The 25,228-nt window shown below is 49.8% G+C and overlaps 2 protein-coding genes and 1 non-coding gene across 5 annotated transcripts in view; all 3 read right to left on the bottom strand.

Annotated features, from left to right (window-relative positions):
- cadm3 (cell adhesion molecule 3) overlaps window positions 1–16,225 on the bottom strand; it is a 32,806-nt gene extending 16,581 nt beyond the window's left edge. For 2 of the 3 annotated variants that reach the window (XM_029253362.1, XM_029253366.1), the window contains exons 1-5: window positions 16,047–16,225; window positions 14,584–14,748; window positions 2,027–2,206; window positions 1,345–1,497; window positions 95–232 (exon numbers count right to left, since the gene is read on the bottom strand). In XM_029253362.1, the coding sequence (XP_029109195.1) occupies window positions 95–232; window positions 1,345–1,497; window positions 2,027–2,206; window positions 14,584–14,674 (562 nt within the window). In that variant the 5' untranslated portion in view covers window positions 14,675–14,748; window positions 16,047–16,225. Of the gene's footprint in view, window positions 1–94; window positions 233–1,344; window positions 1,498–2,026; window positions 2,207–14,583; window positions 14,749–15,776; window positions 16,016–16,046 lie in introns of those variants that run through there. The other variant, XM_018758009.2, reaches the window with a different exon arrangement.
- Window positions 16,226–17,719: 1,494 nt separating this feature from the next.
- On the bottom strand, window positions 17,720–17,793 carry trnar-ucu (transfer RNA arginine (anticodon UCU)). The gene has a single exon. It is a non-coding gene; the product is annotated as a tRNA-Arg (tRNA).
- A 755-nt stretch (window positions 17,794–18,548) lies between these two features.
- sdhc (succinate dehydrogenase complex, subunit C, integral membrane protein) lies at window positions 18,549–24,320 on the bottom strand. Its single transcript, XM_018757984.2, has 6 exons — window positions 24,241–24,320; window positions 22,249–22,308; window positions 21,363–21,464; window positions 20,608–20,669; window positions 19,057–19,220; window positions 18,549–18,800 (listed from the first exon to the last, which is right to left on the bottom strand). Exons 1-6 carry the CDS (start codon window positions 24,255–24,257, stop codon window positions 18,696–18,698), a joined length of 510 nt encoding a protein of 169 aa, XP_018613500.1. The 5' UTR covers window positions 24,258–24,320; the 3' UTR covers window positions 18,549–18,695.
- Between the last annotated feature and the right edge of the window lie 908 nt (window positions 24,321–25,228).

The following is a 25,228-nucleotide window of genomic DNA, read 5'->3' as shown; positions in this document are numbered from 1 at the left end:
AATGGCTGCGATCCAGGAGTTCCCCCCCCCCACCACCACCATCCACCCACCCTAGCCAACGCCCCTTGTGGCACTTTGCCTCCACCCCACTCACCTTCCAGCTTCTCGCTGCCCCGGAACCAGTGAATATTGGCAGGCGGTTTGCTCCTGGTGGTGGTGCACGTGAGCGTAACCGTTTCCCCCTCCCGCACCGGGTCCTCGTACCCCGAAATCTGGGGGTTCCCTGGGACCCCTGAGAGGAAAGCAGGGGTTGGGCGTGCAGGCGGCAGGGAGGAAAGGAGCATTAGTGCGCTGTTACTGAGTTATTGTGGACAAAAACAGAGGAACAGAGAGGCCACGTGGACTGAGAGGCAGACAAAGCCGCAGGTAAACCACGTACAGTTCCTGCGCTCGTTGGGCGACCGGACAGTTCGGCGCACCGCACTATTCTTTTTAATACATTCTTGAGAATTTTCCACAAAGGAAGAAAAAAAATTGTTAAAATTGGAACGCAAGTTCTTTTCTTAATTTCAAAATATGTGCAGCGATGAAGTCATAAAACTTTTAGTAATAACACGGAAAAGCGGAAGATGAGCTCAGCTTGGTGTGAGAATGCGGTTAAGGTTTTGGGAGATGAAAACCCCCTGGTTTATGTGAAACTAAAGCAAAGATGGGAGAGCACGCGCACGAGCTTTATGAAGCATTGATATTTTTCATAACGGGGCAGGTGTGCGTCATACCTTCAACAGTAAAAACTAACACTGTGTCGGAACACTTGTGTGTGTTCTCCCCCAGCTTTGCTTTTCTTTCACAACAACACGCAACATATTTTTACCGTAAATGCAGATTCGGTAAGCGTCGCAAACGCTGCTCTTCCAACGTCTCGTGTTCGTTATATCGTCTTACTTTGTCATGTTATGCTGCGCTTTGTTCACGCGTTTTATTTACGCAAATCAACATTAGGACCGGGGGGGGGTGCGGTGGGGCAGTGGGTTGGACCACAGTCCTGCTCTCCGGTGGGTCTGGGGTTCGAGTCCTGCTCGGGGTGCCTTACGATGGACTGGCGTCCCATCCTGGGTGTGTCCCCTCCCCCTCCGGCCTTACGCCCTGTGTTACCGGGTAGGCTCCGGTTCCCCGTGACCCCGTATGGGACAAGCGGTTCTGAAAATGTGAAACATTAGGACCAGGGCCAAATGGTGGTAAGAAAGTCATGTGTACGATACACACTTTGGAATGGCTGTACTGTGAGTCCCAGCCCCCTAACCAGTACCAGTCAGGTCACGCTGTGAGGGCGGCCTGTACAGACACACACACACACACACACACACACACACACACACACACACACACATACAAGCGGCGTACCCAAGACGGTGACAGTAGCGCGGGCTGTCCGGACAGGCATGGTGAAGATGGCACAGGTGTATTCCCCTTCATCGGAAAGCTGCACGTCAGAAATGGTGATGGACAACTCGGTGGGCGTTGACCGGTGCAGCTGAATACGGTTGTCTCTCAGTGCTGTGAAGAAAGATGCAATGAGAGAGAGAGAGACGCGTGCATGCACACATAACACACGCGTGGGCACAGGCACAGACCTTACCACAGGGGTCCGCAGGGCTTCCACGAGACCCACAGTCAAAGAGCCAACAGCACAAGGTGTGAGAGTGCCAGTAGTGTGTGTGTGTGTGTGTGGACGCATATAAGCATGAGAGTGTGTGTGTGCGTGTGTCTGAGGGGGACACAGGCACAAACACACTTGTTTTACAGCAAGAGAGATCGATACAGCTTCATAGGGGTGTTCCCAACTGGGCCAATCACAAAGCGCAATCGATAGACGCTTACGCTCCCCGCGCACTTGGTTTCGTACGGACTCTGTGCCGCTGAAACACACACGCCTCTAAATTATACATGGCTGCAAATCAATGAGATACGGAGCAACAGCCATTTTATAAACTAATTGTATATTCGGGAGAGCGATGCCACTTCTAAGGTGTTCTGCCCCCCCCTTCTCGTTCCTCGTACGCGCTCTAAGGTCACAGGGTCGCACCTCTTTTCTCCCCGAAGTAGAGCGTCTGCTGTGCCGTGTTGGTCCACTGGAGCGTCGAGTTGTCGCTCTCCTTCACCCTGCAGGTCAGAGTCACCGTGCCGCCCACCGGCACCATCTCGTTCGAGGCCACCGGCTGGAAAGGGTCCTCTTCTACACTGCCTGCACTTGGGAACTGTGTGCCTGCGTGTACACACACACACACACACACACACACACACACACACACACACACACACACACACACACACACACACACACACACACACAAAAAAAAAAGCTCTTAGCAGAAGCAAACAGCTCAAAGTGGTGGTGGGGCTGCACAGCAGGTAGCGCTGGAGCCTCACTGGACAAACTCCTAGACTACGGGTTCGAATCCAGTTCGCTCTGTGCAGAGTTTTCATGTTCTACCTGGGTTTCCCCCAAAGACATGTTTCAGGTCAATATGTAACTCAATTGTGTGTGTGTGTGTGTGTGTGTGTGTGTTATATTGCTGTGGTGAAGAAGTGGGTGAATGATCACAGAGAATTTAGTTCAGTGTGTCTAACACAGTATGTCTCACCTTGGACAAAAGTGTGAGCCTACAAAGCCCATCAGTGGTTCTACGCTCCTCCACCTCCGGCCGCTTGTCCAAAACAAAGGTTTTCGGTTCTAGGTCCAATGCCGACTCTCTCTCAACATTCAAGAAGGGTTTCAAAACATCTCTTCCACAGTCACTTCTCCCTGACCTCCTACTTGCTCCATAAACACGTTATGTGTTTAATAATAATTTTTAAAAACTCTACGGAGGTACTCATGTAACGTACGTTGATTTATACCATGGTGCGACACAGACTGTACGCGAAAATCACATATCTGTATCCAGATCCGCCCTCCTGCCCTGTTGCGTTGTTTCCCGAGACATGCCGTTCGTCCCCTTCGAGAAGCGTCTCGGCGCCAAAGCCTCGACGGCCTTCCCCTCCTCATCCTCCCACCGCTCCGTCGGCAGACGGACAGAGGGGACACGGCGAGTACGAATGTACACACAGGACAGCACGGCGAGAGACAGCGAGCGCTCGCGCCCGCGCACGGCGTCACTGTGAACACGACTCGGAGCGGCGCGCCCCTCCTCCCGACTGACACTGATGCACAATAATTCCTTTGGCAGCAACGGCCCAGTCATGTTCCGCCAATTACAGCGCAAAGCCCATCACTTTACCGCGGTACCAGCATATAGCGAGCAACACGGGGCATTTCTTTAAGAGTGTGACAGCTTGCGACGTGCCATCCGAGCAATCCCTTCCTCTCCAACCCCAACACACACACACACACACACACACACACACACACAGAGGCAGTTGCAAATTTGACGAAGACACAATATTAAAAGCATCGCAATTTTCACTTTGTTCAGACAAAAAGTGAGAGTGAGAAAACTGGGGTGGAGAAACATATTGGGGGGGGGAGATGAATTTTGCAAGCAGACAAGAAAAGAGTGAGAATGAAAGGAGGGAAAAGAAAGTCGCGGGTTGACGGGAGGCGGTGAGAAGCTTAATAAATCCAATCCCAAATATAGACAGTGAGAAATAGCACCCCCTCCAACCCCCACCCCTTTCTCCCTCTCGCTCCCCGGTCTCCCCGATCCCTCGTTCCCAACCTCGGCCCATCTGTCTCTCGCTCGCCGTCTTGCGCCCCAAGCCCCGCTTCACTCGTTCCCCTTCTGTCACCCCGGACCCTGCGCCCTGCCCCCTCACGCCCGCTCACCTCCCCTGCCGGCTCCCATTACTGTACATTTACATATGCATGAGGCAGGCTTAACGGGCACCGGTGCCGCGGCGGCACTGCGCTCGCGAGCGACGGTAAATAAGGGGACTAAATAGAGGGTAGGGCCGTGGTGAAAAGTAAGGTAAATCCTCACGAGGGGTGAAGAGCGGCGCACAGCTCCGCGTTACAAAGATGAGGCGCTGTTGTCGTCCAGGGGATCCCACTCATTGTCACGGCGAGCCTTTTAAAAGATATATATATATATATATATATGTGTGTGTGTGTGTGTGTATACGCCAGGCAAGGGCAAAAAATGGCAGAAAACAACGAGACAGTTAACATTTGCAAACAAGAAGCTGGCCGTGTGCAGGGCTTGTAAAATTAATTGTCAAATTGAGCGTGGCTACTTTACGATTAATATCATTATAAATAGCCGCTAACCGACTCCCGTTGCCCCCCCCCCACCCACCCAGGTTCTCCATGTCCATCTAAGCCCCCCCCCCCCCCCCCAGGCCTGTCTGCCCTCTTTGCCCTTCTCTCACAGTTGTTTTCCATCTACCCCCTCCTCCCCCAAGAGTCTCTTATTTCATTTCCATAACTGAATAAACAGAAAAAAAACCACATTTTTCCATAATACCGAGAATGTTATAGAGCTTTCAAACGGCGCCCTTAAAGAAGCTAGAAAACAAGGCCTGGACCGCATACCCATTCCGGACGCGAGAGAAACGAAGTATCCTGGTGACCCTGGTACTTGTTCATTGCTCATTTTAACACTAGAGCTGAACTCCAGTAAAGTGTTGCCTTTAGAAACCCTTCTTTACGGTTTAGTAATTTATACGACGGGTTTGGAAAAGCGACTTAGAGTGCGATACGTACTAGAGGAAACAGCTAACGCTGATTTACCCAGGGTGATTTTTACTGCATCGGTTCAGGCTACGTACCACGATCAAGGGTACGAGAGCAGGAGGGAGAACTCGAACCCAGGTTCTTCGATTCCAAGGTGACTGCTCTAACCACTATGCCACCTGCTGGCGGGAGAACTGCTCCAACCCGTGTAATAAGCTGACAACTTTCAGCGTCAAAGTACCGCTCGAATCCAAACAGCCGGGCGCCCAGCGACTGCACCGCGTTTCGCCGAGACTCGGCTCCGGTCGGCTCCCGGCGGCATCTCGGCAGGGTCCCCGGCCGAGGGAACGTCGTAGCCTGACCCATCCGCTTTCGGAACAAGTGACCTCCCGCGTACCGAGAGTGTAACCGTACAGTTACAACCTCGGCAAAGCAGAATAGCAATAAGAAGAGAAAGTACCGCACGAATAATAATGACCACGCGAGCAGCACAGAGCACGGCACAGCTAACACGCGCCCTGCCCCGGGTTTCCCTCTGCAGTCACGTGTGTCGCAGGAACCCGTCGCTCACCATCCGCTGTTGCACTGCGCGCAAACGCTTCGACGCGATCAATATCTGACATGCAAATGAGGGCAACAACCTTTTTATCGAACTTGAACAATGGAAACTTTTATTAAACAATGACAAGAATACGGGAGGGCCGCTTATGACAAATAACAACCCCCCCGACCCCCCTCCCCCGGGCCGTGCCTGTCAAGCACATTTAGTTCATGCTGCAAACGGCGACTCTAAGACGGTGTGACAGAGCCCCCGCTCCACCCCTTGGGCTGTTTGTCCGCATATTTATGAAAGACATAGGGAGCGGGAAACAGAGACGGGCTGGAGAGAGCGAGAGAGACTGCAGAGAAGAATCCTAATGTCACACTCTTTGGCAAACAGTGCGGCTACTGCTGCCAATAAAGCACTTTAAGGAATGAGAAGTCAATTATGAGCTCTGAGTTATGAGATCGCTTTATCAATCATGAGACAGGAAATTGTGCGAGTGCAGTACATCAGTGCGCCGCAGTCAGTGCCACGCACCCTCGCAAAAAAGGAGGGGATGGGAAACACCGAACCATCCACGCACACGCACGCGCTACCGCGATCTTGTGAGTGCAGCCTCGGAGAGAAGCGCACACGTTTCCTGGGACCGAAGTCGGGAGGCGGGGGGGTGGTGGTTGTTGTTACGGGAATGCAAGACCAGAGGGTGGACAGAAGCCGGAAGAAGGGAGAAATGCAGCAGGATGGAGAAAGTAAAAGGGAGGGGAGAGGGGAACGCTCTTTCAAAGCATTTCAGAAAGATGGGAGGTTGCCTAGTAACCAGAGGAACACAAAGATAGTCACCAGGGCAACTGGAGTGACCCAGAAGATGACCTTACAAATAGAGCAGTCCTGGTCAATCTGTCAAATGTCCACACTGTAGACATGTGCTCTGCCTCTGCCAGACACGCTACCCAGTCCGGCTCCCAGCGTGCACCGCACCGCGCCGCACGGCCACGAACCCCCGCACACTTTGTTTTCATCCTCTCCGGCGGTAAATTACACCAGCTTCGCAACTTTTCCGCATAATTTTTGGCTCAACCGGCGGAAGAGCACGGAGCGCAGGGACGGCACCTGTCATTTCACTTGCCCGCAGTGGCTGAATTACCACCTCATTACCAACTTCTCGGCGTGGAAATGGTGGAAAAGCGAAGGGCTCAAAGCCACACCGCAATGACAGAGTGACGGTGCGTCGTCAAAGCCTTCGGTTTCTCCAGAGTCGCACACAAAGCGGGGAACGGAATAACACCTGCTGCCCCCCCAGCCCTACCACACCCCCCCACCGCTCCGGCAAAAACTTTGCGAACTAACGGCTTCCTCGGCAAATCACGTTAATTGGGCCGCGTCCACATGTTCCTAACCGCTACTGTGGCCTCAGCAACGATAACCCACGATGGTCCATCTGGTGACCCACATACCATGGAAACAAACAGGCACCCCCCAACCCACCCTCTCTTGATTTTTCAGTTCCGCTGCTTTATTGGCCCGATAAACAAGAGCGGAACGAGTTCACGAATAACGGCGATGAGTCCGGGATGCGACGGAGCAGAGGGGGGCGCTACCAACATCCATTTGCTCAGCGTGTACGTTGCTCTCGTACCGTTTCTCGCTGCGGTCTCGACAGTCCAACACGGTGCTTTGGGTTCGTTGGGTCCCTGATGCACACACCCACTGCTCCTCTGTCTGTGTGTCTCTAGAAATCCCAGTGAACCAGTTAATTGTGTGTGTGTGTTGGGGGGGGGGGCGCGAGAAAGCCCTGCTCCTGCCGACATGCTGTCTCAAGGCTCCCTGGTACTCGCTGGTGCAAACCGTGGGCCTCGGGTCCAAGCGGCGCTGCAGCGCTCCCTTCTGGACTCATCTCTTTGTTGTCGGGTGTCAGGAATTCTCTTTCAACATCACGCTGCTCCTGCGCCTGCGATACGGCCACACCGTGCGTCACGAACCGCATCAGCTGCCTTCACACGGGAATCGTGGGCAGCAGCACACGCGGAGGAAGTGCGGGAGGGAAATTGGGGGTCAGACTCCCGGGGCTGAAACAGAAGGGCGTTCCAGAGCGATTCAATAGAACGTGAATAAAGCACCTTAACAGAATCCCGATGACACAAAACGCTGCATCGCAAAGAACATAATCCATCAAATGCAAAATGAAAACAATAAATAATAAACAACAGATAAAAAAAAACAATGAATCTGTGGTTGATGGGATGAAGCATCAAGCAGACAGGACAATGTCGAGCGGTGAAACCGGTGGACAGCGAGGCGCTGGCGTCCTTCAAAGAGCACGCAGCTTCTCCGTGATCGGACGAGAGAGAGAGAGAGGGAGGGAGAGACACACACACACACACATCCCACATCTCGCGATCCGTCTCCGTCTCCCTCTGTCCTGGGGGACACGGGCAGGAAGCCGCTGCTCCCGCAGACGAAGTCTCTCTCCTTCAGTCTCTCCGATTCTCTCTCCCCTTCTCCGTCTCCGAGCTCCACTCGGCGTGTCCACTATCCGTACTCTTCCTCTCGGAGACGCGTCGCTCCCCCCCCCCCCCCCCCCCCTTTTCCGAGTATAATTGGCATCCCCAGAGCAGTCGCAGCGCCGCAGAGACTTTATATCGACGAGACACACTGCAGACGCACAAAAGGACTGCAGAAACAAAGCATGCACATGTGTACGGACACACTTGGCACGCACGCACACACACGCACAAAAGGAGCACCACAGGGCACAATCCTGCGCTCCCCTCTCAGAGCACCTCGACCGACACGGCCGTACCACACCCTCCCCATTATTGCTCCCCCCTCCCCCTCCCCTCCTGCTCTCGCTCATTACACAGTCAGCTGGTCAGCAGCTCCACGGCTGTGGTGACGCCCCAGGGACAGGAGGAAGAGTGAGTGAGTGAGAGAAGGAGAGAAGGAGAGAGCGGAAGAGTGGTTGCTGGCCAAAGATAGAGAGGGGAAGGAGGACGATGAAAACCGGAAGAGGGTTAGCATTAGCGTTAGGGTCCAAGTTAGGGTTAGGAGCACAGTTAGGGTTAGGGTTCGAGTTCGAGTTAGGGTAAAGAGAGCGGTGCTGGGGGCAGAGACCCAGAGGCTGCCAGAGATAAAGCAGGACCGCGGACAGCGTTCGGGAGACATCGACAGGAAAGGCGTGCAATGCAGGAAACACCCGGTCTCGGTGGCGGCACCAGGAGCGTCGCCGCGCTCCATCACGTCCCTGCGGCTGCAGCCAGCGCCACTTTTAGGAGCCGAGAAGGAAAAAAAGAGAAAAGTAAGACGTTATTGGTCAGGGACTGTTAGCAGCGGGTGTGTCCGAGCAGAATGCATCATCAGGTCTTCTTCTCGATGCAATTACAAAGCTGCCGTTTTTTGGGTATTCATCGATTTCGCTCGTGCTGCCAGCAGGCGCCAGACCACAACTCGCATCTCCGGCTTGCCGCTGCTCCCCTCAAAAGCGCCCTTGATTTATTTCAGTTGGACACAATAACTCCCTGATTTGTGGAATCTATAGCGGCTTAACTTGCTTCCGCTAAGTTTTTTTTGGGGTTGTTGCAGAGCAATATAATATCGCAGCGGCGCATTATGATTAGAGGACAGTGAAAAAGGCCACAGAAGTATTTATATTAATTTACTGTAGAGGCAGAAGAACGGTACCTGGCTGAAGGGTACAGCCGCAAGACCCCACACGGTGCTCGAACCCGAGACCGTTTCCTCACGAACCCCAACCCTTAACTAGCTGGATCAAGTGCTTTGTCCCATTTTGTCTTGTGCGTACGCTCATACGCACGCACGCTGCGATACACACACTCAGCGTACAGGTATCACATCCGCCTTCCAGCACTTTCTAACGATAAACACGAGCGAGTGTTTCTTGTTACGCACTTTGTACGGGAGGATCTCGGGGTACGACATTCTTTTTCTAAAGGAGGCAGCTGTGCGGTTGGGAAATGAGATGAGCCGGCGCGTTCGAGCAACAATTAGAGTAATAAGGAGCGTGCGGACAGAGTGTATTCCGTCCCGAGCCGATCAATTCATTTTAATTAGCCATCTATTTAGTACCATGGTGATTATGGGCGCAGTGCAGTGCCGACACAGGGGTCCCTGCAAAGACGGCTCTTTCCGAAGCTGTCCAGGAGGCGTGGGGTCTCCCCGTCGTCCGCCCTCCCCCCATCTCCACCGCCCCGTGTCCCCCCCCCCCCCCCCCGTCCCTCCCCCCGTCTGCGTAATCAGCTTATCCCCTCTGTGTCCTGCCCCGCGTCTCTGTTCTTCCTCTTTGTCTGCAATTCATTCAGCACACAGATTAGAGACGCTCATTTCAGCCTTTTGTTTCAGCAGCGGGCGCATCTTCAGAGTTGCGTTGCTGTCGGAAGACATGTCCGCCGCCGCCATCAGCGGGGACACGCCCCCCGCCCCGCCCAGCCCCGCCCCCAAACATCGCAGAGCCGCAGCGTAATTGGCCCAGCGCTGATCTCCAGCGCTCGTCGCCGGTGCTGAGGAGCACCTCCGAATGTCACCGCAGATTCCACACAGACTGCAGTCACTGAGGCATGTGGCTGGTGCATCAACGTACCGCTGGGCTACACCAAACACCCCGATACGTACACTGTGTGGAGTTACATCACCGGTCCGTCGAAGCGATACGTCACATGGGCGCATCGCACGCTACTGTCATACAGATACACGGCTGCGTTTCGACACACACGGCTGGAGTACAAACACGCACTGCCATCGGCACAATAAACACACACAGCATCGACATCCGAGCTGCTTCACCGACACCATCTCCCCGGAAAACTCAGAGGGCACCCAAGACCGGTCGCACATCACCCGTTTCCCACCCACACACACGCACAACCCTCCGGTCACACAGAGTTCCGAAGTGCGGCGAAATTCAGTCCCGAGGACTGCACGCACCACACGCTTCTTCAGGCACACATTTACATTTGTTCATTTATCTGATGCTTTTTGCCAAGGAGACTTACGGTGATTTACCTATTTATACACCTGGGTCATTTTACTGGAGCAGCAAGTTTTAGGGCAAGTACGTTTACGTTTCGCAAGGGTACTATAGCTGGAGTTGGGGTTCAAACCTGCTGCCTTTTTGATCCAAAGGCAGCAACTCGAAGCAGGACGCGACCAGCTGTCCCACACAACCCACGTGAAGAGCAGTGAGCGAGAGCACGAGTTCCAGGCAGACACGCGCAGGGTTTTCGGTCGGGGAAAGTAGAAGTGGCACCAAAGACGGAGCGTGACGGAGAAAGGCAGATCTGTCGCTCTCGTGCGAACTCGCGTCGTCTCCCCGGCACCCGTCGGCACCAGCGGGATCTGGCTCGCAGAACAGGTGTGCAGAAATGTAGGTTAGAGCAGGTTACACTGTGCACGGCGCCCTTCGTTCATCTGACACCTGCACGCAACCTTGCGCGCATTTTCGAACACGTTGCAGAATATTAATAAAAAGCTCCGAATTCACATTTCCCTTATTTACCTGCCCGTCTGTTTATTAATTATTTATTTATTTAGCAATGTGGAATGATATAGCAGCAATGTCTCTGGCAGAGGATGAGAAAGGCACGCTGGTCCACTGGCACACCGACAGAACCGCCCATCTTTAATCCGACTTCACCGGGCGCGGAGAGCCTGACCTCGCTCCATCAAAGAGGGCACACAATACGACAAGAGCAATAAGCAGGAGCCACACGCACGGACAGGGAGGAGCCAAAAGCGCGGCTTCCTCGCAGGGGGTCAGCATAAGCAGTACCCAGCAGCAATTCGGAGCGGCAACAAACGGAGAGACACCTCCCTTGGAAACGAGGAATCCGCTCGCTTTTGCTGGAGCGCCTTCCGCTCCCACCGAATTGCGTCGCTTTCTTTAGCCATCATTTCTCTGCCGTTCCTGCCCCTCACCTGCGACTGGCACGCCAGCGTTTAGCTCACAAAAGTGATGGAAGCTGCCAAGAAAAAAGCAGGCAATTAACATTGATGCAGTTCAGCTTAATTTGCTTTAAAAAAAAAAAAAAAAAAAAAAAAAAAAAAATCTAATTTAAAAGCGCTAAGTATGCCTGAAAGATAAGCGCGTGACAATATGATCGTCTGTACAAAAAAGAAAGAAAGAAAATCTGTAATGTTTTTGATTAAAAGTGTTCCTAATTTGCCACGGTCTCAGCGATAATACAGAGATTTAATTTTTCAGGATTCCTTAATACCACAAAATCTGAGGGGAAAGTCAAATATTGTGTACGACGTACATTAGTACTGCAGTAAATAACCAGTACTGCTTTAGTGCCGCTATATCTACGAGGATTAACGAGCACATGAGCAGGACACGGGAAATATTCCTTTCAGCTTCTGGAACTATAACGTAAAAACTCGGTTAAACATCCAAAAGTTGCGCTCGTCAGCTGCCAAACGCGCCAATCTGCTGATGGACTTTGGCTTCATGCGTTGCCTTGGCAACGGTGTCCCCTGGAACTGAAGTCTGTTGGTCACCCTATATGTTGCTCCTCTTTAATTATTTTTCAAATTTGCAAGCATTTAACAAGTCAGCGAAGCAAATTGGCAAACTGATAAGACAACAGTTTGATCGATAACAAATCGGTGAAAATGTTTCCCACCGGTAGCTGAGAGCAGCCAACGCCAGCCTGCGAGTCTTCTGGAGTCTCTCTCTTCCCTCCAGAAGCAGAAGGCAAACTCAAATGCAGCCTTGCGACAACATCCGATGTCCTATTATTGATGCAGGGAAAATAGTTTAGAGAGCTGGTAACCAGGCAACCTGGTTTTTATATTGTATATCAGTGTCAAAAGGAACAATGAACTTTTCCTTTGCATCCACCATCCTTCTCACTGCGCCTTTCAGCTAAAAGTCGCTGCTGCCCCAACTGCTTCTCCACACTGCTCTCTGGGCAGTAGACAGGGCAGCAGTGAGGAGCAGCAGACAGGTGCAGAACTGCCCTCCTGGCCGCTTCTCCTCACTTCTCCAGTGCTCGGTCTGCTCCCGTCTTCTGCTCCTCATCCTTTAGACACCTACCGCTCCCATCTTCTGCTCCTCATCCCTTACCTACCTAAATCTCCCATCTACTGCACTTGATCCCTTACCCATCTTCTGCTCCTCATCCCTTACCCATCTACTGCTCCCGTCTCCTGCTCCTCATCCCTTACCCATCTACTGCTCCTCATCCCTTACCCATCTACTGCACTTGATCCCTTACCCATCTTCTGCTCCTCATCCCTTACCCATCTACCGCTCCCGTCTCCTGCTCCTCATCCCTTACCCATCTACTGCTCCTCATCCCTTACCCATCTACTGCTCCTCATCCCTTACCCATCTTCTGCTCCCGTCTCCTGCTCCTCATCCCTTACCCATCTACTGCTCCTCATCCCTTACCCATCTACTGCTCCCCATCCCTTACCCATCTACTGCTCCCGTCTTCTGCTCCTCATCCCTTACCCATCTACTGCTCCCGTCTTCTGCTCCTCATCCCTTACCCATCTACTGCTCCCGTCTTCTGCTCCTCATCCCTTACCCATCTACTGCTCCCATCTTCTGTTCCTCATCCCTTACCCATCTACTGCTGCCATCTACTGCTCCTCGTCCCTTACATGTCTACTGCTCTTCACTCCTTACCCATCTACTGCTCCTCACCCCTTTCCCGCCTACTCCTTCCGTCTGCTGTTCCTCACCCCTTACATGTCTACTGCTCTTTACTCCTTACCCATCTACTGCTCCTGTCCACTGCTCCTCAGCCCTTACCCGTCTACGCTCATGTCTACCCCTCACAGGTGACTGATTTACCACTCCTGTCTACTACTCCACACTGCTGTCTTACACACTGGTCCACAGTGAATCTGTAAGCCCTACTGCCCCCACGCCAGCCATTCCTCCACCGTTACCATCATTACTGCTGCCGAGTGCAGCCATGCCAAAAGAACCAAAACAGAGAGATCATGAATAATTCAGCAAAGGAAAATGCTGACAGTCTGAAAACTAGCAGCGTGCATCTGTGTGTGTGTGCGTGTGTTTGTCTGCGCACACGTGTGTGCACTGCAGCAATCATGCTTGTAATAAGAAATACCTCATTACATGATTGCTAAGCTCCAGAGAGCACCCCAAAGCATGCCTTTGGAAGACTGTGTTCCACACGTAGTTGACCTTTCCTGGTCATGTAACATGGTGTGTGTTCAGGTCCATTAGACATCAGTGTGCTGCATCCCGCACGTGTATCCACACACAAATGCACTCAAACACAAATCTCACCCCACTTGCAACCACCAAGCCCAAGTAATTGATCTGAAATGGCTGTGCGTGATCAATAATCAATTATGGAGGGAAAGCTTCCATTAAGGTGGTCAGTTCTGGCTGAGTCATCTTGGGAGGGCAGTGTGAGGACCACAGCAATCCACTCAGCACCCCCCTGGGCATCCTGGACTGGACCCAGGCCAATAAAAACAGGGACAAATTTTATCGGCATTATTAATTTGTCACGTAGCTCCTGTTACTCACAGCTCCCTAAAGTTCACTTATTTACACAGGACGTTTTTTACCACACCGATTCAGGTTAACAATCTTGCCTGGGGGTAAAACTGCAAGACTTCACCAACACGTAGCCTGACCCTTTCAGTGGGCAAGTTGACTGTATAAACCAACACTCCACCTCCATCCTTCATTCCGATGAACCGAACTGCAGCAGAACCCACAAATACAAGCCCAGATTCCCCACCAGCTATCTCATACCTGATCAGTCAGAAAGCTCACTATTCACACCTGACATGGCTCCACGAGCAACATAGCAGAACAGGGGGTAGCACTGGTGCCTCACAGCTCCCGGAAAGTGGCTTTGGACCAATGTTTGAAAGCAGCTCAGTCTGTGTGCAGTTTGCATGTTCTCCAAGTTCGTGTAGGTTTTCTCCGGAAGCTAAGGTCTTCATCCCGCAGTCCCAAGACTCGCAGCGGTGAACCAGTTGTGACCACTCCTCAACAGAGGGCATCACAAGTGTTCCTTAAGAGTTGACTGGGACTCGGTGGCACTTACAAATCCAATCTAAAAGCATTAATATACACTCTCCTATCTCTGATCAGCCTGCCTGGCTTGCTTAAGGTGAATAAAAATCACTGCTCACCAATCAATACAGGCAAATGAGTCAGAAAATGTGTCCTTGCCTGTGATCAGCCCCCCCTCCTCCCCCGCCACCCACCCCCTGGCAGAGGACTCAGCAAAGCGGAGCAGAGGCCCAGTTGCTCAATCAGGGGGACCTGGAGTTTATTAAGGGGTCTGCGAGTCCCTTATAATAAGACTCAAAAAACAAGGGGGACGGGGGTGGTGGGGTTAAGGACACGCCTGCTGGGGGGGGGGGGGGGCATACGCCATGCCAACAGCAGAGGGTTAAAATAAAAAGAAAAACAACTTACTGAAATAATCACTCTGAAGAGATGCAGCGAAGATGCTGAAGGACCACAGAGTCCAGAGAAGCGGGGATGCGGGCGATGCCATCACCTTCATCCGTGCGTCTCTTCGGGCGTCCTCGGGAGCGCGGATGGCGCACGCAGGGGTGGCTAGGGTGGCGCAGACGACACCTGCGCACGTGAGACACAGCAACACACGCAAAACACTCTGTGACACCTGCGCGATCACACACACACGCACACACGCATTTCAGACGTCACCTGTCAGAGGGGCTCCACTACAGCGGGACGCGCGCGCGCGACGACAGCGATGATGATCGATCGACCTGAATGCGTTCGATCCGCAGCATCAATCGGCATCCCGTTTCGGGAAATAAATAAATAAATAAAGAAAGAAATAAGCCGTGACGAAAAAGAACGACCCAAAAAACACGGAGGTGTGCGCGCACCTGTGCCCTCGGAGAATTCACAGTCAGTGCGCTTTCACGTCGCCGGCCTCGCAGAGACGCGCGGGCGAACACGCGCACACGCACGAGCTGGCCCCACGGCCCCGTCCTCGAGGGGTCCGTTAATTAAGACAGACCGAGGCGCTTCACAGGAGAGCGAAGGACGCGGACGGGCTCGTCTGCTGGGTGTGACGGCTGGGCGGGGAGCGGACACGGACACACAGGGACGGGGACGGACGGCGGGGGGCCATTATTGCCGCGCGAGAGCCGCCGCTTCTCCCGTGGAGAAGAAAAAAACAAAAAAAACAGCCTCGCTCATCCTGGTCACGGCGGCAGAGCGCGAGAAGGCGCCGAAAGCAACGGAAAGGCTACGGCGGAGAGCGGACAACAGGAGCTGCAGTGTCCCTCCGCGCGACAAACGAGTGTTTTCAAGAGTAAGAGCATAATAAGGCAAGGGAATTAGATAGGTCCTCGCGGTTCGACACCTGGCTTCTTTTATTCCGGATGATGAGGAGGACCTGGGTTCGAGCGCTCGACCCCACGGCGGAGTCCCACCCGCGACGGACAGGCACGCGGCGGAGCAGCGCGCGTGAAATGCAGCAAGCAACGAACCAGTGACGACGACGACGGGGAACGGGGAGGCGAGGGGAGGGACAAGCGTGCAGCCGAATGAAATTAATAACTGTAATAACAACAACAACAACAACGATAACGTGCAAATAGAACAAGAGCAAGAAGAAAATGAAGATGAACCTGCTTCCCAGACGCACGCGCCCCGTCAGAGAGATAACGACTAACGTTCCGTCAGAGCGGAACGTGCGGTGCGCGCGCGGCGGCGGCGGCGGCGGGACGTTTCACGCGGAATAACGGTACATTCCACAGCACGAGCGGCTCGCGCTTAAAAAAGCCCCTAACAGGGGTCTCCCTCCGCGGCAAACAGGCATGACGCCGACAGCAATAACGATCCCGATGCGCGGAGCATTAGGCGACAGGGGGGGTTGGGGATGGGGGGGGCGTACACACCGAAATCTTATCTCCTCGCGCTCCTGTCAGGTCCGGTCCGCGGGTTCGGGCTCAGCTCCCTCCTGTCGCGCGCTCCCTGTTTTTCTCGCCTTTCCCCCCTTCCTTCGCAGCGCTATAACGTTCACTGCAGCAAAAACAGACTGTCTGAAACCGGGGAGGAGGGAGGGGGTGGCGCGCGGGGCGGGGTGGCGCACGGGGCGGAGGGAGGGTGGGGGGGGGTTGGGGGGGAGGGGAGGGGATTTTAATACGATTTGGCCCGTACCATTCCAGTAAGAGGGCAAGGGCGCGCGCTGCCTGTGCAACGCGTGGGGGTGACGGGGGGAGGGGGGAGGGGGTGCGTGCAAAGCGGGGAGGAAAAGTACCGACATGAGGCTCACTAGGCGTTCTGACACGTTACAGTGGTGACCATCACTCGTTACAGTGATGACGACCGCCGCCCCCCCTCCTACCTGCCAGTGGTCATTATTGCTGCTATTAGGCGACATGTGGCTGAACCGAGGGCTCATTAATAGGACTCTGTTCGATGCCCGTGTGCAGGAACGGATTAGGATTAGGTCTGAACCCGGATTATGAGTGTGGGGGAAGTATGATGGGGTTAAAGAGAGACCTACGCGATGGAGGAACAAACGGAGGCCCTGGATGAATTTAGATACTGCTGGACATTACTTGGATCAATTATTTGTTTACATGGAGACTCAGTCTGAAGGCTCTTAAAGTATTTATTTGTCCACCTGTACGCGTGCGGTCTTGATCGCGTTTCGTGATAGACTCAATTTTGACAGTTATTAGAGATCTGTGTCTGCTGTACTACCGCGATTGTGATATTCAAATATGCTCTTTAATTGAGAAATAACGGGGACCGCGGCCAGGAATTGAAATTATTGGGGCTGCAGCGCCATCTGGTGACGAGAAGCGCTCGCTGCGCTGAGGTTCGTCGGCGCTTCGCAATTCCCAGTCCGCGGAACGCCGAATTACGTCATCTAATGATGGAATTCGGATCTACGTTTATTAACCTCTCTTACTTTTTAATCAAAATGTTAAATAGGACATCGCGTCGAAACATGACCATTTTATGTCCCGACCAGGTGATTAAATCCCCAGGTCCCGGTCTGACGTCGAATGTACTTGTTCAAGTCGGTCCCGGCGAGAGGAAAACGGTGACATGTCGGTAGAACTGAAATGACCATTTATGCGTTTGAATAAAAGTTAAAGAAAGGGTTACTTAAGCGTGGTTGTTTTCAACAGTTATTTTCCACAGTGAGGTTAATTTCTTGTCTGTTTGCACTAAGCGTGATTTCAGTATTTCAGTGTTTGCTGCTGCCACCCCTTTTCTCTGGTCCTTTGTGTGTGACACAAACACGAACACGCACACACACATACATACATACAGATGTACACAAATCTAAGTTCAAAATCATCACAAAGTACACATACTGTCCCAGAGAGATCACGCCTTTCGCAATACATTAAATCGATTTTATATTAAATCTTTGTATGTATGGTATCATCGCGCGTCCAGGGTAGTTATTGTTAGAAAGACCTTGGTTACTAAAAATAATATACGTCCGAAAATAGGAAGCGGTCAGCGTCGCCTCAGCATGAAAGGCACCCGCACTCTAGTTAAGTGGATCCGGCAAAAAGAGCCTTTTGTCTGGGGAGCGTCGACACCACCTCATCTCTGCCGGGACTCGAACCCGGAGCCTCTGGATTAGAAGTCCAGCGCGCTATTCCATTGCGCCACAGAGACGGAGCCACCTCCTCACACGTATAGCCGCTGCAAGTCCATACATCCTCGCACACAGCGAGCAGCATCAGGACCAGTCGCACGTCATTCCGGCTCAGAGGCGCCGCACCTGCAGAGGGCGCTCGAGCAACTGCTGCGTGGGCCAGAGCCGAAATGGCGGCTGCGCCTCCTGCACAGGTGGATGGTATTTGTCGGAGGGAAACCCTCACGAACTCGCACTCACACTTAAGAGTGCTGACGAATAAACTAGCCAAGTGCAGTGCACAGAAAGTCCTAGTACTGGGATGTTTTTGAGGGGTTTGGTTGTATTTTGCAAAATAAAATAAGTCTGCAAAGTGAACGTCGCCGTAACTAAAGAGCATGTTTTTCGGGTCACACGTTAGCCTATAGCACTGTCTGTTGGCGTGAACAGAAACGCTGCACGCAAGGAGGCTCTTCAGCCTGAACGAAGCACATAAACGAGGACGAATGAGAGCTGCTCCGGGACCCGCCGCACCCGTATGCAAACGCACTTGAGACTTGACAGCATTCCTGTCCAAAGGGCAGAAAGGCTCATCGAGGGGCCCCCGTCTCACAGCTCCTCTGCGATGGCAGGGAATTTTGATTAAAAATGTGACCACGAGTACGCGAGCCGTGCTGACTCAGAGCTGACGCACCGCTCTCGTGGCGAACCGGCTGCAGGGGGACACTGTTGCTGGCCCACGTGGGCCGAGCCCTCGGCTGAACCGGCCTGGATCACGGAGGCTGGACAGCTTTTTTTCACAAAACATCCATGCAGGACAAATCTGTTTATGTACAGACATTTTAATACATCAAGGGCAAACAATCCAAGTTTTTGTGAAGAAACACAAAACATCTTCCACTGGAACGTTTCTCCCCCTCCTCTTCTGACATCTTGTGGCAGCTCAGAGGGTGGCGAGAGCAACGGATGAGAGGAGTGACAGTGCAATGACGATGTACCCTGAGCGATACACCTGCGGGATCTTGAACCCTTTTCCCACATCCCATAACTGAAAGCAGAGAGAAGATACACAATGTTCACAGAGAGATCAAAAAGACAACAAAAAATATTAATCTATTCACAAATTGATGGTACACATGTCCTAAAATCCCTGTGCGCAACCTGATTACGGCAGCTTCACATCATCTGTGTACTTTTTTAATCTTTTCATATGCTATGTCTGTAGTATTTGTGTATCTCACAGACAAGACAACTTGTAGCAATCAAGACCAACAGATGGTACACACAGGTGTGGGATTTCTTACCAGGTGGCGGATGCCGTTGAAGGTGTGGTACATCACGGGGAATGCCAGCACAAATTTGGCACTGGCGATTATGGCAGGGCCCAGAGAGAGGGACTGAACGAGCCCCAGGTAGTGGGCAAAGTCACCAGGTAAAGCCAGTGCTCCCACAGCAAACAGAGAGATACCTGTATGTGGAGGGATGATGATTAAACACTGGAGAGGTTGACCTGAATAGCAACCCAAAAAGATTGTCTTTCAGAAAAAAACGATGTATGGTGTTGAAATCAAAGAATAGGGCCCCTAGCAGTGAAATGTGGGCTTTGTTAAAGTAAATGGCAGACTCACAAGTTGAGATTCCAACAAACGGGAGGTCAGTGATGAGAGCTGTGCTAAATAATTGCACGCTGAAGTCAGTGTTTTGAGAAAGAATTTTTGAAATATTTTCTGGGCCACATAACACTGAGGTTGCAGAGATTCAGACTGAGCATGTTTGTTACCTCCTGAGGACTCAAGTTTTTCCCTCATATCTTACAGATGATTTAAAAAATAAAAAATAAAAAAAAAAAAAAAATCAGGGTTACTCTATTATACCATACACCCCCCAACTGGATGCCGATCAAGTTGCTCCAAGATTTACAGGAAGAGCTTCCAACATTTACGTGGCCTCTCTGGAGGTGCATAGAGGAAACAGTTGGCATTTCATGGGCAGCCTGCACTGCTTCAGTAATTACTGCTCCGCAAGTCATTCCCATCACATATTTGCCAACCACCCAGGAAAGAGTAACTCACCTGTGAGCTGACAACTTTGCCAACAGCAGACTGCCAATGCTTTTAGTCCCCGTCACTAAAAAGCCGCTGTTTGACCTCACTCTACCGCTACACGTTGAAAACACACGAGATAAGCCCTTGTGGAGAGCACGGTGGCTAAGACAGGAAACTGTTGTGTAATGTTCTTGCACACAGCTTAGGCAGACCATTTAAAGCACATGTCTCAATGGTGCCTATGATTTGCACCTTAACATTTCTTTTTCTTAGACTTTAATTATTGCATAAATGCAGGCTTCTTCAGTCCTGGTGGGCTGTGCAGTGGGCTCAGATTTCCAATTCTTTTTAAACAACCAACTTAAAGGCTGAGAGAAGAATTTCAATTAGGGAAATAAATTAGATCAATGTGCTTAAGTGCACAAGTACAATGAAAATCTACACACACAATGGCCCACAAGGACCACATTCAGGGGCCATGGATTTCTTCTTTTAGAAGTATAATTAATTGCTGGTATGCACTATTTCTATATATATTATATACACACACACACACACACACACACACACACACACAAATATCTAATTATTATCTCACTGCAGAGCCTAAGATCATACACAAAGTTATTTTGCCTATTTACAACTGATGAGAATAATGCCTGTTGAGCATCCTTTCTCAAGGGTACTCTAGAGAGCTCCTCCTGGGACTCTGAGTATTTTATAAGCTACTTGTGAGCTAACCACATGTTTAGCAAGCTGCATAGGGGAGTGTACAGCAGTTTCACAAGGTGGAAAGGCTCTGTGCTGTACCTGTGCTGAGCCCAATCCCTGTGCCTCTGTGAGAGATGGACATCGCCATTGGGATTGACCACCTGCAAAACACACCCAGTTATGCCACTAACTGGAATTCATTTCTTGCTTTCAGAAAAGTGAAACCGGAACTGGTCCTGCTGAAACACGGTTTAGAATTACTTAAATGGAAGTAAACAATGTAGTGCCCTCTAATTTAGAGGTTCTTAGCCATCAACAGGCCAAAAACCCCTTTAGAATTTTTATGATGGCTAAGGACCTCTGCCAGAAAAAAAAGGCAATAAACAAAGAGAAAATATTTCACTGCAACTTTACTACCTTCAAATACAGCAGTTATCAGATAGTGATACTTTGATCTTTTAACAAATCTAGCTCTGAAGCTATATCACACTTAACACCAATACTTGGTATGTCAATGAAAAACCAGAAATGTACTTTTTTGTGGAAGTTGATACATAACCATACTACAGGATTCATACCTATTAAACGTTTACAAATTCACGGTAATGCTGGGCTGTATGCTTAATTGTTCCAAACAGTACTTCGTGGGTCTATCATATGAATTCACATCTCAAGGTCTTTATTTTCTGGCATTTGATTACTGTTGGGTTTTCACTCAGATCTGTATCCCACACACTAAGGTGCTCTGCAGAAGTTTGCTTATAAGAGACACAGATTAAAAAGAGAAACAGCTCTACCTCTTCCATTTATGAATTCATCAAACTGCATGGAAAATGTGCTAGTAAGTCTTGTACCTGTAGACTGTAATATGGGGGGAAAGTGGTCGGTTGAGTCTGGAATTTTTGGCCCAAAATTTATTCATTTCCTCCTTAGCACTGGTTCCCATGGGAACGACACTATGAGAGAGAAAAATCACACTGAAGCTCCTGAACAGATTCTCATATGCACTCAAAACATTTATAGTGTAATACAGACATGTTCATCTTTACACACTGAAAACACAAATGCCTATTAGCATCAAAGCATTTACAAATTCTGGACAAAAAAAAAAAATTCACATTCATACAATGCTAATCATTTTGAGTGTGCTACTAGTTCACCTCCACACTCTCAGTCCTACAGCTCTGTTACATTGAATTCAGTACACTGTTTACAAGTTGCAAATAAAGACTAAAGGCATATTTATAAGTTTGCTTAATTTAAAAAGTATATAACAAAAATTTTAAAAATATATACATACTCACTGCTCATTAACTAAATTGCATTCTTCAAATACAATCAGGGAAAGAAAAACTTACTACTTTTCGCTGTGTTGAAAGTAAATATTCCTATTACGAACTTCAAATGATACATACCAAGAGGAAAAACTATTCAATTTACTTTTAGAATCGAGTAAATTTTTGATAGGCAGAAAAAATAAAATGATTTATTGGAACTATACTGCATTAGGATGTTCAGATTTTCCAAGGGTTTGCCTTCTGCTTTAATATTCTGTGATCAGTAAAGAAGAATGATTTTATTCAGGAAATATGACATGTATATTTTTATACTTAGATGCTACAACATGTCAAAGATAACTGTTCATTATTTTACAGGTTTTCCAGAACTGGGAAGTATGCAAATTAAGATGTAGCTTTCAGCAATGCATGTTTGCAGCCTGACAGAATATTCAATACTCACTGTCTGAGTAAGACACATGACTGAGGACGGGATAGGCTTAGCCCCTGCCTGGCTAAGGACCTACATGGGAGAGGAAAAGACAAACATGTATGTAACATGTGCTGGATTTAAATGGCAAACTTAAAATAACCTGAAAAATTTCAGTCATAAATGTGCTGAAGAGTCTGCCTCGTTTGGCTACAAATGACAGAAGATGTGGTTTAACACAACAGAATCAGGTCACATCACAAACTTTACTCAGTTCCCTTCAAACCTTCACTGTGCAATGTAATACACAGGTAAACTTGACTATGGCTTAAAAAGTGCAGTACCTATAAAACAAGGAAAGACTTATTTGGAAGAAACAAAACCGCACACAATAAAATGTAGCATGGCGTAGTGGTTACAGCATTTAAATTTATTCATTAGCTAATACTTTTCTCCAAAGCAACTTACAGTGTTAAGGTTACAATTATTTACCCATTTATACAGGTGGGTAATTTTTTACTAGAGCAATTTTAGAGTAAGGACCTTGCTCAAGGGTACTACAGCTAGAGGGGGGGCTCAAACCCGCAACCTTCAGATTTAAAGGCAGTAGCTCTAACCACTATGCTACCGGATGTCCCCATTAGGATGTTATCCAGCTGTCCAGCATTTGGACCCAAAGATTGCAGGTTCGAGTCTCACCTCCAGCTGTAATACCCTTGAGCATGGTACGTTCCCTAAATTGCTCCTGAAAAATTCTAGCAGTACAAATGGGTAAACAGGGGCATCAGGGTGGCACAGCAAGTAGTACTGCTGTCTCACAGTGCCTGGGTAGTGCGCGAGAACGGGGGTTAAATCCCAGCTCAGTCTGTGTGGATTTTGCATGTTCTCCCCATGTCTGCGTGGGTTTCCTCCAGGTGCTCTGGTTTCCTCACACAGTCAAAATACATGCTGTTCAGGTTCACCCATAGTGTGTGAGTGACAGAGAGTGTCAGTGTGTTCCACTGATGTATGGATGAGTGATCCATTGTAAGCAATGCATCTAGCAGTGTAAGTCACCACGGTGAATAAGGTGTGTGGGCTGACAACACAGAGAGTTCATTGGAAGTCGCTTTGCAGAAAAGCATCTGCTAAATAAATAACTGTGAAACAAACCTATAAGACAAACATAAAGGCTTCCTGCGTTCAGTTCATTTGTCTCCCTTGAATGATGTTCTGAAGTTTTGTTTTGCACAAGTTGAACCAGGTAACCAAACTCGGGTGCCTTATCATGGAGAACCTGGCTGGAGATTCACAGGAGGGTACTGGTTCACCTCCACACTCTCGGTCTGGGATAGATCTTGCTCAGTCATTGCACCAAGTAACCAAACTCAAGTGCCTTATCATAAGGCTTGTTGTGGAGGGCTTGCAGGTCCTCCCTCAAGCAATAAAGTCTAAGAGAAAGAAATGTTAAAGTGCAAATCATAAGCACCATTGACATCCGGTTTAAATGGTCTGCCTATCACACTGACTGAGTTTGTCGGAAAACGGAAAGGAGGGAACAGGTAACATTTCGTTCCTGTAAAGCCCGTCAGACGGTGCTGTAATTACAACAAAAAAAGACTGAGAAGGACACACTTCTCGCAGTGTGACACGATTCACTTCTTCGCTCAGTTACTTGACTGAAACTCGGACAGTGAACTTGAGTCTTGACGCCGACGGCTCTTTTTCTTAGCTTCAAATAAATAACTTTTTTTCACCAATCATGTAAGTTTTATCACCACATTATTCTCAGTTACACACGCCGTGTGACACGGGCTCACTGTCTTACTCTTAGGCTGTCAATCCGAGCCTGAGGTAGTTCGAATAAATCAGAATCGTCGAATTTTTCCTTCCCCATCTTTCCAAAACAGTGAGTTAGCGCACGATGCCGTCTAGACACAGCAGCACATACATACTTATTTTTTTATCACACACCACACAAAACGAGGATGTCCCTTTCCCCTGAGTGCAGGAAAGCAACAGCAGGACATTTCCAGCAGTACTGACCTTAAGAGCAACGCCATCTTTTCGACCCTTATATTCCGGATGTGACGTAACAGGAAGTTGATGGCCCTTAAAGAGGAGCGAAGCTTCCTTTCCGTGGTACAGGCGGTGTCCGGAATACGAACGAGTTTTGTTCCTAAATCTGTCTTTAAGTCGGATTTCTACGTAAGTCGGAACAGTTCGGTACGGTTCGTGTCTGACGTCAGTCAGTCACATGTTTGTCTTAGTATACAGTATATAGTGTACCTTTCTATAAAAAAACATTAAAGAAACACTTCCGGAAACACTAAAACATTTTTAATAACAATACAATGAATGTAATGATGTGGCATAATAATAATAATAATACATGTAACTACAGTTTTTATAATACTAGAGAGAGACATAGAAAGAGATAATAATAAATGTTTCTACAGTTTTTATAATAGAGAGAGAGGAGGAGAGAGAGAGAATGTGTGTGTAGGTATAAAAAAATATTAAAGAAACTTTAATGTTCTCTTTTCCAATGTTGGTGTTTCACCTTTTCCGATCCCTTTATTTCTACTTTAATTTCAGTCGTGATTGTTTTCCTTTTCTTTGAATCATCACCATCATTTGCATCACATTTATGCTTTGGAAATTCAACCTGCCACAGGAGCTACTGCTGCAGTTCTACTCCGCAGTCATCCAGTCTGTCCTCTGCACCTCTATAACTGTCTGGTTCGGCTCAGCTATGAAATCAGACATCAGAAGATTACAGCAGATAGTTCGGACTGCTGGAAGAATCATCGGCACACCCCCCAGCTCTCCAAGAGCTGCACTCGTCCAGAGTCAGTAATGAGTAAAAGGGCTAGCAAAATCATTCTAGACCCCTCACATCCAGGCCACTTCCTCTTCGAACCTTTGCCATCTGGCCAGTGCTACAGAGCACTGAGCACCAGGACAGCCAGGCACAAGAAAAGTTTCTTTCCTCAGGCCATCTACCTCATGAACAGCTAAATCCCCCCTAGAG

The sequence above is a fragment of the Scleropages formosus genome, chromosome 1 (genome assembly GCF_900964775.1).
Source record: "Scleropages formosus chromosome 1, fSclFor1.1, whole genome shotgun sequence".
Classification (NCBI taxonomy): domain Eukaryota; kingdom Metazoa; phylum Chordata; class Actinopteri; order Osteoglossiformes; family Osteoglossidae; genus Scleropages; species Scleropages formosus.
Note: the sequence above shows the minus strand (reverse complement) of the source record. Positions and strands in the feature narration are given on the sequence as shown.